We start from the raw sequence: 17,804 nt of genomic DNA, 5'->3' as shown, positions 1-17,804 counted from the left end.
AAACCTGCAGCCACTACGGCCATCCAGGGCTGGAGTTTGAGAACCCTGCTCTACATCAATAGAGTATTCTCGAATTGCAAACATGAGGAACAGCAGGACAGAGTCCCAGGATGTTGGGTCATCATGAACCACATGCCTGATCATCTGTTTTAAAGTCTTGTTAAATCGCTGCATCAGGCCATTCGTCTGAGGTTGGTAAACAGTGTGTCACAGATGGCTTGGATTGTTACCCGGATAGGACACCTCTTTGCTGTAAGGATCGGGGGAGCAAACCGCAGGGCTCCATGGGAGATGGAGTTGTCTACAGCCCTGTTGAAATCCGGAAGTGCTGCAGCTATTTCTGAGCCTGTGTGGACGGTCCTTCCGTCACACCCAGAAGTGCTGCTGGAAGTGGGGCAAAGAGCACTCGAAGCACTTCTGGATGCCTTATACAGAATAAGGGGCCAGCAGATAGTACTTGGTGAGCCAGAGTAGGGTGGAAGGTGGATGAAGCTTGCTGAGGAGGAGTGGAGCAGAAAAGAAAAAAAGAGAAGGAAAAGAGGAATATTGTGCTTGTGCATTGGGACTGTGTTTTGGACTCCTGGGAATGGGGAAGATGTTCTCCAGGAGTGAAGGAAAATAAAAGCACTTGTGTTTTTATAAGTGTGCCTCCCATGTTGGGTTGTGTGGCTGACACGCCCCCTAGTGGTTCTGTCACAAGTGGTACTCAATTTCTTAATAGCTAGACCTTTACAAAGAAAGTTAAGGGAAAGAAAGTAACAAGCATACCCTGGTCAGTTAAAATTTCCCGGAGAATGCCAATACGAATAAAGATCTCACACAGAGCCCTTGCAACAGTGGGCAAGTTGGCCTTCTGCAGAGGATATCTCATTGCACAATAAACCAGCATGAGTATATACTGAAAATCATTCCTACTCTTAGGGAGTGGGCCAACAATATCCAACCCAACTCATTGGAAGGGAACATCTAAAATAGGTATTGGTGAGCGTGGAGCCCTATGTGATCTGTGAGCAGAGACCACCTGACAGTCAGGGCAAGACTTACAGGACTGCTCAACATCTCTGCCTATATTCAGCCAATAGAACTGTTTCAAGACGTGGTCCCTAGTTTTCTCAGTGCTGAGATGTCCGACAAAGACATGCACGTGAGCAATCTTCAATACAAGCTCTCTATGCTCAACGGGGATGACCAGTTGTTCAATCAGACTGCCACCTATATCATCAGAAATCACCCAATAAAGAAAGCCACTTTTAAACAAAAATTGTGGAGTTTTAAAGCTAACAGACTCACGCTCCTTATAGTAGGAATCATCAGCAGCATAAGCTTGTTTAATTGCAAACTGTAAGGAACTGTCTGCTCTTTGCAAGCGCGCAAACTCCATCTGCTCACCAGCCGATGCCTCCAAAAGGGCAGGGACAGCTGCTTCCTATGAAAAGCTTAATGGACCGGGCAGCTGCCCAAGGACATCCAAAGAGGAATCCCCACCATCCACACTGAAGTGATCGGGTTCAATTTCCAAGCCAGTGTCCTGGCCAATTCTGCCAGCTACCAGCCCCTCCCCTCCTACCAAAGGTGCAGGTGCTTTGTAGTTGGCCAAGACCCAAGGAAAAAGAGAATTTCTCTTTCCAACCAAAAAGAACCAGGGACAGGAGTCGGATATGGAAAACTTCTTTTGCAAATGTCTCGATCAGCAGCGGCAGCAGGCAGCCTACTATTCCATTCCTCACTGACACAGCTTTAGTTGTACATAGAGTTCTCCCAGCTCAAATCTGTTTATCTGGGTGGGTGATGCCTTGAATTGTATAGGGTAAATAATATATTGTTATTTGGAACACATACATTTCATGTGTGTTCCATGTCAACAAAGATCTGTGAAAATGTAGGATGGCAGGAAATGCAAGGCAAGAAATGTTGAACATTTACCTAGAAGAGAAACTTTTTTCATGTTCTACTAATGATTGGCAAAATGCTGGCATGAAGTGTATAATATGTGATGACTGAAGTCCAAATATTAAATAAACACTTTCACAAAAGACACAGATATAACAAAGCAAGTGTGCTTGTTTTGTAGAATTTTACTAAAGTAAAAGAAATTGGGATAGGGTATGGCACACATACATACATATACATCTGCTTGGCTGGTGCAGAGGTAAGAACTGCTGTCTCCAAGTCAAGAGGTTATGGGTTCTTCACACATTAACTGTTCTGAAAAGTCAGTGGCTATCATTATTACAATTATAGAGTAAAAACATACATTTGATTTGAGTCTGTAACAGCTGGTGTAAATGTATGGTGCTTGTAAAGGTTAGCGTTTTTTATTCAGTTTAATTCTCTCAGTCACATTCATGCTCCCCCTGATCTGACACTGTTATTTTTCAAATAAAGACGTGCTATAACAGAGGTGAACTCAGATTAGAATGAAGGTTCTACATTGTAGAAAGAGAACAGAAGCCCACCCCTCATGAAACATTCAATCACACATAAGAACAACACAGCTGCAGCAGACGTAAAGGCGAAAGATGGCACAATTTGGATGCAGCAAGAGGTTGGGCGTCATCCTGCTAGTGAATCTGCCACATACATGCATAACCTTCAACGACATGCAAGCAATTTACCCAAAAAGAAAAAGTCTGTCTGCATTCTTAGTACCAAGCAGTGTTGTGTTGCGGTGCAGCAGTCTAGAAGAAGTTGTCTGTTGTTACCGTCCTACCTTTGTCCAGAAACAGCTCTATATGCTTTATATCTCAGAATGTCTTTCTCCTGTGGGACGACTGGGATATTTTCCTAAATAATAAGTAGCATTGCACATGTACTTTGTCTCCAAATCTGCCGCAATCCAAAACTTTATTCCAAATATGTCAGGCTTGGTTGAGATTTATTGCAAGAAAGGAAAATGGATTTTGGTTGGAAACAGTTGCTTATCAACAGTAATATACTGCCCTGGGTTCTAACTCAAAACACAGTTCTCAACAAAACGTTGCCTGATGTTCAAGATCACAGAAAATCTGTTGTTTTTCACACATTCTGCATGAGTGTCTTTGTTGTGAAAGTGCAAATGCCACATGATAGTGTGATAGTGATCACGGGGCATCATATTTTTAATTGCCAGTATAATATCTTCTGACCAGGCATCAACCACAGCAGCAATTGTGGGCATCGCTGCTCTTGTGAAAAGAATGGGGATAAATGCCATCAACTCAGAGAGGGAGAGGAAAGTTTGTTGTACCACCTGAGAGAATAAATCTGAATGATAAAGCAAAAAAATGCTAACTTTTAGCAAAAATTTACACCAGGTGTCACAGACTCAAATCAAATGTATGTTTTTATTATATAATGATAATAATAATAATAATAATAGCAGCTCACTATTCAAAATGGGCAGAGCCGGGCTTGAGCCTGCAACTTTTACATAACAAGGCAGCAGATCTTAACTCTGCAGTAGCCAAGCAAATATGTTGGCTTTGTGTTGATTGATATTTGGACCTGCGTTTTCACTCATTGACAGGACGATGTAAATTGAATGATTTCTTTTTCTTTGCCTATATTCTTTGGTTATATTTCTTTTTCTTATATTCTTGAATAAGTACTTGTTTTGTTATACCTTTTATGAAAGTGTTTATTTTATATTTGGACTTCAGTCCTCACACATTATATACTTCACATCAGCATTTGTCATTATTACTATAACATGAAAAAAGTGTCTGTTTTAGTTATATATTCAACACTTCTTGTCTCGCATTTTCTGTCATCCTGCATTTACCCAGATCGTTGTAGACAAGGAACACACATGAGATATATGTATTCCAAATAATGATACATTATTTACAATTCCAGACAACTCTCACCCTGAAAAACAGACTTCAGCTGGGACAACTTTGCATCCAACATCAACTGCGTTGGGGGGATGGGATAGCAGGCTACCTGCTGCCAGTGCTGATTGACACATTTGCAAAACAAAGATGCTGATGAAGACGTGTGAAGGAATTTAAGGTGGCCCAAAATTGCTACCTTTTTCGTATTTTACAGGGATTCTAGTGTTAAGCAACATTTTGTTAACCCCTAACTCGTCTTGAGAGAAACCATAGAGTTTTGCTTCACAGACAGTTTCAATTACGAAAGCTGTCACTAAAAATGAGGTTTTGAGTATTTTTAAGTATTTGGGGTTGGAAAGAAAGGAATATTGATCTCTAAGGGTAATTCTGCAGCCAAAGGCAGAGTCTTGGCACATTTCTGGTTTTACAGACCAAACTCTGCTTCATGGGTTTTGAGAGCAAGGCTTATGTACAGTTTGAGAAATCTACCTTTTGTTAGCCTTAAGATCACAACAAGTAATAACTGCATGGTTTTACCTAAATTCTGAAATTATGTAAGTCACTCCATGTAGAGTCAGCTAAAAGGAGCAGAAACTAAATCCAGACTAGTAGTAGATGCAGACAGAAATTAATCTAGAAATTCCACTCCATTACAAAGATGAGGTGGATTCTTAGGTGTACATAAGTCCTAACTTTTGGGTGAAAGCTGATGCATGAGTTTGCACATCAATACTTTCTACAGTTACTCATCTTATTGACATGGACAATAAGAAGCCCTGAACGTAAGATAGCAGACTGTCATCCTATTGTAATGATACTACCTTATGAGATGGTTAGGGAACATATGGTGGGCCTGATTGGCTACTGATTTATACCTTGTTTCAGCAGTTCTCCTTCTAGAAATGTTTCATTTTATTTTCTTTAATAATTTATTTGGTTTCGGGTTGTGGAAGTGTTGAAAATATTATTCTTAATTTCTTATTATTGTTCAATATTTCTGTATTATTTCTCTGTAAACTGATCTCTTGTTAGAAGCTGAAATAGATTCTAATAGCATTTGATAGCAGATACATTACATTTGTCTGTGACAGACAGCTTTATAAAGTTCTCTTTTTAACAACTCGGCAGAAATTTGAGCGTAATTGAACTTTGATAGAAACATATCATGTTACGGTTTGAACAGGCAATTTTGTGGGGAGCCCGGTTGATCAGGGAACCCTATAAAAACCCTTAGTCTGGGCATAATCCTTACACACAAGCATATGTCAAGTTCCGTCCAAGTGTCTCAATTCTGCATGTAGTATTATAAATAAATTTCAATTTCTTTGAGCTAAATTTTTGATTTCTTCAACAGGTGAGGCTAGATTTTATGTGTGTAGTAGCCAATATGAGCTCCCAGAGTAAAGAGTTGAAATTGATGTCTTTCTTGAAATACTAAAAAAAAGGCAGCAATTGAAGAACCAGAGAATCAGCACTTGCAGTGTAATGAATTCTACTTAATGTCCTAGGTTTTGTGGATCTGATTTTGAAAGAATTACAAACAAGAAATGCAAGAATGAAAAGAGCACAATTTAAATATTATGATCGGTGGAGTCATAAAGTAAGGGAGTCACAGAAATGGATTCAGAAATAAATGTTAAATCAGGGCTTATTTATCTAGTAAATTCGCATCTTTTGTATTTTGTAATATTATTTAAATAAAATGATTACCTGCTGATTCATGTTAGAAGATAATTCAATTTGTGCAATACCTGAACACCCTCATTTATTTGCTGGCTATAAGCAACTTGTGAGATGCACATGATTATGGCTAACTCAACTAATATATTTATAAATCATTTGCCAATCAATATTTTACATTTTATGTGACCCAGCAAGCAAATACAACTCATCTATTAAAATCTTCCCATCTTCATTGAGTACCTTTTCCTTTGATTAAAAATATTCTTAAAGTGATTTTTGGGGCATTTTTGCCATCATGAATTTCTTTGTATTTTTCTCAGGCTTCAGCAAAACAATGTAACATTTAGGTGCAAAAATGCAAAACAGTAAACCAAAGCTAGAGGCCAAAATGGCAAAGATTTCCACAGCAACTGTGTACTTTCCAGGTGAACTAATGTAAGCTGGAATAAATGTGATCCAGACGGCACAGAATATCAGCATGCTGAAAGTGATAAACTTAGCTTCATTGAAGTTATCTGGTAACTTACGAGCTAAAAAAGCTAGAATAAAGCAAAACGTTGAAAGAATGCCAATGTAACCTAAGACAACGTAAAATGCAACTGAAGATCCAACATTACATTCCAAAATGATTTTATCTTTAGAATATTCCATGTTTCTATCTGGGTATGGTGATGAAACTGTCAGCCAACCAATGCAGATCAAGACCTGCAGAAATGTGCATGCAAACACACTCATTCTCTGCTGGAAGGGGCCAAAGCATTTCATAACATTAGTGCCAGGGACTGTGGCTCTAAATGCCATTAACACTACTATAGTTTTTCCTAAGACACATGACAGGCACAAGACAAACGTAATCCCAAAGGCTGTATGGCGCAGCATGCAGGACCAGTTGGACGGCTTGCCAATGAATGTAATTGAGCAAAGGAAACAGAGAGTTAATGACAACAAAAGAAGAAAACTTAATTCCGAGTTATTGGCTTTAACAATGGGAGTGTTTCTGTGCTGAAAAAATATCAAAGCTATAGCAACAGTTATACTGGCACCACTTAAAGAAAAAAGAACTAAAATAATCCCAAGTACATCTTCATAGGAGAGGAATTCAAAAATCTTCTCAATGCATTGATCTTTTGCCATATTCGGCCAGTATTCCAGAGGACATTGAGTACATTCTGTGGAATCTGAAAGAAATGGAATAATTATTAGTCAATTGGAAATTGCATCATTAAAATAACACAAGTTGCAATGGATAACATTGCAAATATGACAGATTTAAATTCGTCCTGGAGTGCTCTAAGTGCAAAATCCGAATGCTTTTATTGCTTTCACGTACAATAAAATTACATTTCCTTCCGCATGCTTTTAACTTGGTTGGTATGTTTAAATTTTTCTTCTTTCTTTTTTGTGCTGTGTTTGATGAAGCAGAGACCATTTCTGGATTGGTTTGTGCTGGTCGCTTCGTTTTGCATATGTACACTCATCAAATCTCCCAGCCATTGTCTCTGTTCTAGCTGATTGTGCTTTAAATGGCGAATGCTTTTAAATACTGAAGAAGTAAAAATATACTTGAAGAATAAAATGACAATGAACTGTACTGTTTGTATTCAAAATAAATAAATAAATAAAGGAATAATACTGAGAAATGGTGCTAAACTTACTAAAATGAAATAAAAAATGAGACAAAAAAATTAAACAACTGTCTTAGTACCAAAAATCCAAGTAAATCCAATTGCCCTTTTCTCTTACTACAAAAATGCTTTTCTTTAAAATGGTGCTTTATCAAAAATTGTTATGGTTAAACTTATTTGTAAGTTCCGAGAGACTAAAATAAAATCTTATAGTATGATTTACTATTACCCTACTTGTTACTGTATTTACAATGCTAAGAATTACTTATTAGTACTAAAAATGACAAATTAGTTATTCAGATGTTCACCTGTTCTCTTTCTTTCGATTTTACTGAAATTCTAAGCTGAAATTTTGTAATCTGATATTTTTATTTGAAACAATTGAAATTAGTTTGCATAGTTAATGAACATTATGTTAGTAGAAAAAAGAAAAATACTGCTTGCATACATTGAGTATAGAAAAGAATCACCCACTTCAAAATATTCACTTTTGTTCCTTTGCAGTCTGAAGACACACACAAAAAATGTTTCTCCAGCTGTATTTAGTCATTGCAACTTATAACAGCCAAGTGAAGGATGCAATAGTAACAGTTCAGGGAGAAAAATATATAAATTAAAAAACAGAATCACTGAGATGGTTAAATGTTCACCCCCCTGTGTCAGTACTTTGTGGAACCCCCAACCTTTTGCTTACAGTCATGAGTCTTTTGAGATTCGTCTCTACCAACTTTGCACATCCAGACTGTGCAATATTTGCTAACTCTTCTTTACAGAATTGTTAAAGGGCAGTCAAATTGTATGGTGACCATTGGTGGACTGCAATCTTCAAGCCATTCCACAGATTTATAATAGGGTTTAAGTCTGGACTCTGAAAAAGCCATGCAAGGGTATTCACCTTTTTCTCCTTCAGCCACTGTGTCGTCCATTTTGCCGTGTGCTTTGGGTCATTGACATGTTAGAAGGTGAATCTTCTTCCCATTGACAACTTTCTGGTAGAAGGCAGCAGGTTTTCTTCAAGAATTTGATGATATTTTGCGCCTTTCATTCTTCGTTCTCTCTTGACAATTGCCCCAGTCCCTGCTGCAGAGAAATTCACGCACAACAGGATGCTACCACCTCCTTGCTTTACTGTAGGTATGGTGTTCTTTGGATGGTAAGCTGTATTGGCTTTCTCCAGATGTACAATTTGGCATTTATGCAAAATAGTTTGATTTTGGTCTCATATGACCATAACATCTTTTTCCATTTGGCCTCAATGTCGTCAAGAGACTTGATGTGGCCTTTCTTGAGGAGTGGCCTTTTTCTTGCAACCCTCCCATACAAGTCACATTTGTGGAGCATTTGTGACATTGTTACATGCACACATTGACCATTCTTTGCCAAAAACAGCTGTAACTGCTTCAAAGTTGCCATGAGCTTCTTTGTAGCTTCTCTGACCAGTTTCCTACTCGCTTTTCCGTCTAGTTTGGAGTGATGGCCTGATCTAGGAAGAGTCCTAGTAGTACCAAACACTTTCCTTTTCTATATTGTGCTCTTAGGGATTGATAAAGCCTTTGACATTTTTTGTATCCATCTCTTGATTTGTGCTTGTCCCCAACTTTATCCTTGAGATCTTTCGACAGTGCCTTGCTGCCCATAGTTGATTGTTTGCTTTCAGTTGCACTTCCACGCACTGGGATGCTCCTGGAATAGCTTTTTTTATACCAAATTAATGGGAATGATTACAGTTGATCACAGGTGGAAGCCAATTAACTTGGTGTGCATTTATTAAATTGATTAGTTACACCGGATTGGGATTACACATATTTTGGTGTCCCTTTAACCATCTCAGGGATTCGGGTTTTGTTTTTATTTTTTTTTCTGAACTGTTACTATTATATCTTTCACTTGGCTGTTATAAATTGCATTGAATAAATAAACCTGGAGTATACTTCTTATGTGTGTCTTCATTTCAGGCCGCAAAGCAACAAAATATTAATATTTTGAAGGGACGTGATTCTTTTCTATACCAACTGTAATTGTTGTATTGTGGAAGCTCTAAGTTTAAACAAGCAATCATTGCCTATTGATTGCTTCCAACACTGAATCATTAAAATAACTGCCACAGTTTAATGATCATTATTCAGGTCAGATGTGAAAATGAACACTAAAAACATTCCAATGAAGTTACAGCTAAAATAATATCAACTCAACACAATTCTTTTTTAATGTCCCAGTTGGCACAGCAGGTTCAATTAGCAGGGAGTAGAAACAACACTAAACCAGCCAGATGCCACCCAGAAAAGGAAGCCAGCAGCAGACTTGTGAGGGAAACCACAAAGATGTTAACAACATTTTGAAGGAGCTGCAGCGGTCAGTAGCTTAGGCTGGCATAAAGGTACCACAATCAACGAGATAGACAGATAGATAGATAGATAGATAGATAGATAGATAGATAGATAGATAGATAGATAGATAGATAGATAGATAGATAGATAGATAGATAGATACTTTATTCATCCCCTCAGGGAAATTCAGGCGTTCAGTAGCGCAAACACATCAATAAAAGTTGTTACAAATTATTATAAAAGCAAAAAGAACAAACACAGATAAATAGTAAAAAAAGTGCCAGCATGTTTTGCACTTCAATTCCAATTTTCTGTTTTTCTTTAATCGTCATGTATTCAGAACATTATACATTAATTAAAAGGTCACAAATCACTTGTATTGACAACAGCATTAAAATATATGATGGCGGTAGGAAAAAAGATTTTCTAAAGCATTCTGTTCCACAGCGCAGTGAGAGAAGGTGACTGCTATGTTTACTTCTCTGACCCACCAAAATGTTGTGGAGAGGGTGACTGCTATTGTTAAGGATGGCCTGTACCTTTTTCTCCATACTCCTTTCCACCACAATTACCAAAGAGTCCACAGTTCTGGCCAGCACTGAGCCAGCCTTCTTTACCAGTTTCTCCACCCTCTTAATGTTTTTATGTGTCATAATGCCTCCCAAACAAACGACAACAAAAAAGAGTACACTGGCAACAACTTCCTGATAGAGCAAAGAAAGCATTTCAGTACATACATTGAATATCAATAAGTCTGATTAACACTGGCCTGCATGGTTGGATGGCACAAAAAGTAATCCAGTAGTCAAAATAAAATATGCTATGCCAAAAGTAATCAAAGTGTTTAAGTTGTGAAGTGGGAGTTCAATATATATCTTATTGCCCAAAGTTCAAAGAGATACAGTACGTGATACAAGTAACAATGCCATCACCAAAAGAAACTCACAGAGAAGTATGTTGGTGGTAGCATTATGCTTATGGGGTGTTGCTATTCTTTATCAGGGAGGGAGCATTTGGTTAAAACAGAAGCAATAATGGATGGTGGAAAATACAAGCAAACACTGCAAGAGAAACAGTCCACTGAAAAACTGAAGCTTGGGCAAAAGTTAATCTTTCTGGATACTAATTATCAAACATAAGGAAAAACTAGCCCTGGAGTGGCTCAAGGGCATAAAGGTGAATGTGTAACAGCGAATCAGTCAAGGCCCTGATATCAGTAAAATTTTGAATCTATGGCGCTATTTAAAAATTAAAGTACACAACTGTGAAAAACCTTGAGCAAATTCACCCAGAAGAATGCACCTAAATCACTCCAGAACAAAGTACATAGCTAGTGCTAAAAAGCCCCAAAGATTTTCTTCTTTTCTTTCCTTTTTAACACTAGAATTACCAAACCCTATGAAAAAACTCATAATTTTGGCCCATCTTAAAACCCTTCACACCTCTCCATCAGCGTATTTTGTTTTATAAATGTGTCGATTAGCACAAGCAGCCAGCAGCCTGCTTTCCTATCCCCTGCCTTGATGGAGCTCAACTCTCTCCCAGCTCAAGCCAAGGCTGAATATCTGCGTTTGAGGTTCCCGGGGTTGTATAGGGTAAATAATACAGTATATCGTTATTTGGAATACATGCATTTCATGTGTGTTCCGTGTCTAGAAAGATCTGGGTAAGTGTAGGATGAAAGGAAATGTGAGGCAAAAAATGCTGAACACATACTTAAAGCAGAAACTTTTTCCATGTTATACTATTTAAGATGTGAACTGTATATAGTGTGAAGACTTTAATGCGAATATCAAATAAACATGTGCACTTTTATTCAAGAATATAAAGCAAAAAAAAATTGATTAACATGTTGCTGTCAATGAGTTAAAAACCCAAGCTCAAATGTCATTTGACAGAGAGCTTACATGTATTCCTGATTGGTGCAGAGGTAAGAACTGCTGCCTTATAACCCAAAGATCCTGGATTCAAGACTCTGCACTTGGAGTAGTGAGCTGCTATTATTTCTACAATGTAATAAAATACATACATTTGATTTGAGTCTGTAACACCCAGTGTAAATTTTAGCTACTTGTAAAAGTTAGTGCTTGTTTTTTTATTATTCAGTTTTATTCTCTAAGTCAGGGATGTCAAACTCCAGTCCTGGAGTTATTAGTGTTATTAGTGACCAGTTTTTGCTGCTAATTAACTTTTTTATCTTTAGTTTTAATTAACTTGCTCAGGCCCCTTAGTTGTTTCTTCTTCCTTAATTAGCAGCCAAACAATAATGAGACAAAACAAGCCACCACATGATCAGTTCACCTGTGCCAATCACACAATATCTGAAAATAAAGAAAGGTGATGGTCTCGGTAAAGTTGATCTCTCAGGTCACCAAAACATTTTGAAGGTTTTCTTAGAAAAAACAGAAAAATGAACAGTTTTGGAAATGTCTGCTGTGGCAGAATGAGAGCAGCAACAGTCACTGAATTAAATTAACAACAAGAATAAACTTCTCATTAAGAAACTGGTCAGAGTGAAATTGGTTGGAGTTTGAAGCCCCAATTTAGCTTGTCAGCTATTGGCTTGTTTCACATCTAATTTCTCTTTGGATGTCATTTAATGAAGAAAATAATTTAGGGGACTGAATCCTTAGAAACAGGGCTATTAAAATGAAGAGAAAACAAATTAATTAGCAGCGAAAACTGGTCACTGATTAGGAAAAGGGTTAAGATGAAAACCTGCAGCCACTGTGGCCCTCCAGGCCTGGAGTTTGACACCCCTGCTCTAAGTGATGTTCAAATGGTACATTACAGTTGTATTGTATAGTATATTTTATGCCCTTTTTCTATTTTTTTCATGTTTTAATGTCATATTTTTAATAGTATAAATGTATTCTGGTTCAGCATTATTTAAAACTAATGTATGATGTTCTGAATACATGAAGTTTAATGAAAAACAGAAAATATGAATTGAAACATTGCAAAACATGCTTCCTGATTTTAATGCCTTTAAAATGTTGTAAATGACTGTCAGATTCCTTAAACATAATTTATTTTTACTCAGTACTATCATATATTCTCTAAATGCTTGAAAGCACCAATTTCTAAACAAGCTTGAAGGCCTTTATAAGATGTGAAATGACAGACGCTTCCTATAACTCCAAACTGAATAAGCTGGAAAGGAAAGAGACACATTTATATTGTGATTTTAAGTTAAAAATTCAAAGCATCTGATTTTAATTTATTTCTTGCGTATGTAATCATTAAAATCGTAATAACAATGAAATTCAAAAAATCGTGAAAGCAATAGATTCATGCAGCATATATTGATATTTTGATAATTTTCAAATGATGCTTGCTTAATTTAGCAGGTAACAAATTATACATCCATTTTCTATGCTGTCCATTTTTGAAGTCAGGTTTTTAAGTGAGTAAGAATCTCTGCCAGCAGTACCAAGGGAAAGGCAAAAAACTGTCCAGGACAAGGTTACATTCATCACAAAGTAATAATAATAATAAGAAGAAAACAAGAGTCTAATTGTATCCAGTAAATAATTAGTGCTGTTTTATGAGCAATAAAATGAATGAATGTACCTGTTTGATTGCTGATACTTCCTTCTGCACATGGAATACAGTCAAAGCAGCAGACAGGTTTCCCTTTTCTGATCGCTTTCCACGTCCCCTTTAAACATTGGTCACTGCAGACTGATTGGGGGACCTGAAAAAATGACAGTGTACATTTTCACTTGCCCACATGAAATTTTGTAGACATAAATCTTGGCTGATAAAGAATGTGATATTAAGCTGTAGGCAGAATCAACATTGGATGGAACTGAACAAAATGTATCTTTCAGATTTTTAAATACAAATAAATAAATAAATGGATTGCAATTCAGTTTGGAAAAAAGTGAACAAAACACTGTAAATTGTTAATATTTAAAAACATTTAAATATTTGTGCACCATTGTTACTTTGTGTCATGCTTTTATTGATATTAAATTTAAATTCATATGAAATGTCATAAACAAATGCTATTGGCTTAACAAATACATGTGATCGTTAATTGTAGAAAGTGATATTTTAAATCTTTGCAAAATAGTCTTGAAAAGTATAAAAGGTTTGTTTTTGAGATTTGAGCATTCATAAACAATTTTCAGTTTTCAAACAATCAATAAAAAGACTTGCTGTACCGTGGCTTGACCATTTGCCCAAATTATACTTGTGTTAGTCATTTTAAAAATGTTCCCATTGGGTGCAGAAGCATCATAGTATCCAACTGTTACAATTTCTGCTTGGCCTTTTTGATTAATTTGCCAGTTAACTATTTCATATATTGGCAATGGATCACCATTGACATCAAAATACACTTGATCTCCATTTTTGGTTGTGTAATATACTGTTTTCAAAAAATGCATTAACTAAAAGAAGGAAGAGATAACAAGTTATTACTCTAATGTAATAAATTGAATCAATATCCATCAGTTCCTAAATTTACATCAATTCATTTTATTAACATGCTTACTCTGTTCTGACAGCACTGGGCACAAGGCACATATTAACCAAGCCAGTCTATTGCAAGGAACAGTTGAGTGCAGTCAAATCCATTCATTCACACTATGATTAATCAGAAATACTATTTAATGGGTCTTATGGATGAAGGGAAAAAAACAATAGCCAATATGTGGAAAACATACAAATGATACATAGTGTCCACCCAAGGATCAAAGACAGGACCTTAAACACTTGAGGCTGCAACGCTTTCACCCTTTTCATAACATTGTCTAATTCATGTAGCCTATCCATCTAACAGCAGACACAATAAATCAGAAGAGAATAAATGAATGCAGTACAAGACAATCAAAAACATCGTCACTAACACAGGGTGAATTTAGAATTTAGAATCCAATCAACCCGACTGAATATTTGAAAAGTGTAAAGAAAGAAGAGCCGGTGGAATAAAATTATCAGAACGTGTTTAACATTATAGCTCCTTACAAAAGAAATTGAGGTGATCAAGTACTAAGTTATAAGATGCGGCTAGGCTACTCAGTGTGTTGCCATGCTGCACACATAACAAACTTAAACCTACACAGTTGTCTGTATCTTTATTTTATACAGCACCATTAACAACATGCATCATTACAATGAAGTGCAAAAATTTGAAATAAAGCATTGATGAAAAGGTAAAAAAAAATCTCATAAAAGTAATTGACCATTAGCAAACATGAAGAAGACTTCTAATTTTAAACATCAAATATCAAATGGAGACAAAACAAGAACAGAAATAGTAAAAAATGAGAAACGTGGCATTGATATGAAATAGTCATAGACAAATTAACTGTAAGTAACATAAATAGATACAGACTGAAGCCATTTATAGTATTATACTATAAAAGATAAATTGATTAATTGTAAGGTACTGTATGTCTTGTATTCCAACTATCCAAGTCAGCATTCTTCTGTGTTGTGAAAGGCAGAGATGAGGAAATTTCTTAATTAAGGGAGAGCAATCGAAATCTAGAGAAAATGGCTTCAATGTTAAATACAGATGAAGTCTCATTAAAAGACCTAAATTTGATGATACCATGAAAAGTACCATATTATATACATTCATTAAGTATAATTATTACAATAACAGAAAAATATGCATAGAAGTAAAATTTTATATGTTAAGATGTCCTTTACCTTTACTGGCTCAATATTATATTTGTCAGTGCAAATATCTGACTTCACTTGATCCAGTGACTGCTTGCAAATTAACATATTATGCAATGACATGGCTACTGCATACACAGCTTTATATACATTATTTGATATCCTTAACTGAGACACATCAGTGTATGGGTTTTGCAAATTATTTAAATTCTCTAGTCCTGTGCACAATCTCTGAGTTGAAACTGTTGTATTGTTCATAAAGGTACAGCTGAAAGCAGTCTCCCAAAATTCCTTTATAAGTGAATTGCCAGATATTTCAAGAGGGGGTATGTTTACCAAAAAATTCCTTAATCCAAAAATAACTGACTTCTTGATTGCAAAGCCTAAAGTTCCCCTTAGGAGCCTATAGCCCTCCTTTGAAAGCAACTCAGCATCAGTTACCCAAGCCTCACTGCCAAGCCATTGAAAGCCAGAAACATTCTGCTTAGATAATTCCTCCAGTATTATTGCTATATCACCTGTTGCCATGAATGTTACAATAACCTTTACAGTGGATTTTTTTATTGTGTCCACAACTTTCAAAAGTTTCTCCCTTGAATTTGTTCTGTAAAATGCCTCAGAAAATTCAATACAAATATTTTCTTCTTCTGCCATTTTGATAAATGTGGCCATTCCAAAATTTCCATAATCATTGTCACTTCTAAGGGCTCCAATCCAAGACCAACCAAAGTGCTTTACAAGGTTAACTAAAGCAGTTGCTTGAAAGTAGTCGCTAGGTATGGTTCTAAAAAATGTAGGGAATTCCTTTCTATTGCTGAGACAAGCACAGGTTGCATAGTGACTCACCTGTGAAAAAAATTCACCATAAAGAATTAAAAAATGCACAATGTGCAATATGGCATATGTGCAGTATGTAAATCACTGGATTTAATTAAGGAAATGGAAAAGTATTGTTTTTAAACAGTCTATCATGAGAACTTTCAATACACTACTAATTCACTGTCATATCATGCTTAACTGTAAGGATTCTAAAAAATGCAAATCAAATTTCTCAGTATATGGCTGCCATCATCTGACATTCTTTCAAGCAATCATTTAGTGTGCTAAATCACTGCAAGATGCTAGCTTTTCTATTTCTGACTGAACTTCTCTAAAAATATTATCTTTGTTTCTGGCTGTCTCTCATGTGGTTGAAATAACTGATTATGACCACTAGAAGAATAATCAAATGTTTTTTGCAATTAACTTTTTATTGAAATCGCATAAAGTCAGAAAATAAAAGGAATAAAATTTGCACTAATTTTAAGATTTTAGAAGGAGTACTAAATATATATGCCTTTATAAAATGACAAGATTACTTAAGTATGATTATGTAATTTGAATATATGTCTATAATTTGTGATGTATCACAATTGACTAAAAAAGCAAAGTTTAGGAGAACAGTAAATTATTCTGAAGCCAGCTAAAGACTATGACAATTGCAAATCATATGAAGTTAATACTGAATAAAAGAGTTTATATGGAAAAATGCACTTTTTCTATGCATGTATATTCTCATTACATACCAGTGGAATTCCAAGTGGTCCAATGACTCTGGCAATGGCAATGGTGGGTGACGATCCAGACTCTGCTATTATAGCAGTAACAAATGATGGTTTAGCACAAGTGCTATTGTTGGAAAAAGCAGTATCTGGTCCATTCACCAAATCAAGGGCAGCTTTTTGAGCCAATGAGGAAGAAGCACATGAATCATAAATTTTGTAACCCAGTACAACATCCGGAAGTATTTCAGTACTGTTGTTTATTTCTTCAATTGCGAAAATCATTGTTTGAGCAAAACGAAGTTCTCTGAAATCTAAACTGTTGAAAAAGCAATTTAGATTTGCAATAAAAATATTCCCAAATTCTCCATATTTATATACCCAAGTATGCATATTTTATTATTTTGTTACATAAAAACTTAAAAAGAAAAAGGTTGTTTTGGCTAATACTTATTGAAAAATCATAGTACCAAGAAAAATATAAATGCTAATCATATCAGCCGAGATTTGGCTTATTTTTCAAACATCATTTTAATGGACTAACAGTTATTACGAGCATTTTCTTTAATTTCTGATTCTCACCTTTTACACGCTTGTGGATTGTTAGAAAAGGTTGCTTTTATGTCACTCACAGTGTTATGTATTGAAAAAATACCTCCTATTAAAATATCACCATTTTTAGAAAGCTGTGGACTGCCTGAAGTTCCATGAGATCGGCAAACAGATTCTTCTGCCTCTGTTAACCAGGCAGTGAGGAGCACAAGAAGAAATTGCATTTAAAAATGCTGTAGTGAACTGCTTATCAAAGATATGCATTGCTTATTTTTTCTGTTCCATTTTTATAGATTGTTGGCATGCATAATTGCCACATGGCAAATTTACATTGCACACAACAGATTATTCTTTAGTTCCCTAAAGAGTAACGCTATACACCAATTCTTCTGAAGAGATAAAGCATACTGATTGCACTCTTTGTAGTAAACAAAAACAGTAACCTATGAACTGCAGGTTTGAAATTTAGTATCATATGTGAGAAAACATTTGTCATCAATATAATTGAAATTAGACATTTTCATCTGATTTATCTGATTGTTCATAAACAGATATCTTGCCACAAAATTATTAAATGTATGCTAGTTTCTTTTTTTCACCTCTAGTGGATTTCCCACCCAATTAAGGCTG

General features: G+C 35.8%; 1 protein-coding gene across 1 annotated transcript; it reads right to left on the bottom strand.

Annotated features, from left to right (window-relative positions):
• Nucleotides 1–5,759: 5,759 nt before the first annotated feature.
• Nucleotides 5,760–17,299, bottom strand: LOC120518261 (extracellular calcium-sensing receptor-like). Its single transcript, XM_039740931.1, has 6 exons — nt 17,205–17,299; nt 16,647–16,941; nt 15,112–15,927; nt 13,617–13,844; nt 13,021–13,144; nt 5,760–6,673 (listed from the first exon to the last, which is right to left on the bottom strand). The coding sequence occupies exons 2-6, from the start codon at nt 16,905–16,907 to the stop codon at nt 5,760–5,762; spliced, it is 2,343 nt and encodes a 780-aa protein (XP_039596865.1). The 5' UTR covers nt 16,908–16,941; nt 17,205–17,299.
• Nucleotides 17,300–17,804: the final 505 nt, after the last annotated feature.

Source organism: Polypterus senegalus, chromosome 1 (assembly GCF_016835505.1).
Source record: "Polypterus senegalus isolate Bchr_013 chromosome 1, ASM1683550v1, whole genome shotgun sequence".
Taxonomy (NCBI): Eukaryota; Metazoa; Chordata; class Cladistia; order Polypteriformes; family Polypteridae; genus Polypterus; species Polypterus senegalus.
The sequence above is the reverse complement of the archived record's forward strand: the minus strand, read 5'-3'. Positions and strand labels throughout refer to the sequence as shown.

Coding starts and splice junctions, on each gene's coding strand:
- LOC120518261 (XM_039740931.1), bottom strand. CDS start 16,907: ATGATTTTCGCAATTGAAGAAATAAACAACAGTACTGAAATACTTCCG. Junction 13,845..15,111: donor ATAATATTGAGCCAGTAAAG/GTAAAGGACATC, acceptor TCCTTCTTTTAG/TTAATGCATTTTTTGAAAAC. Junction 13,145..13,616: donor GGGCAAATGGTCAAGCCACG/GTACAGCAAGTC, acceptor TCATTTTTTCAG/GTCCCCCAATCAGTCTGCAG.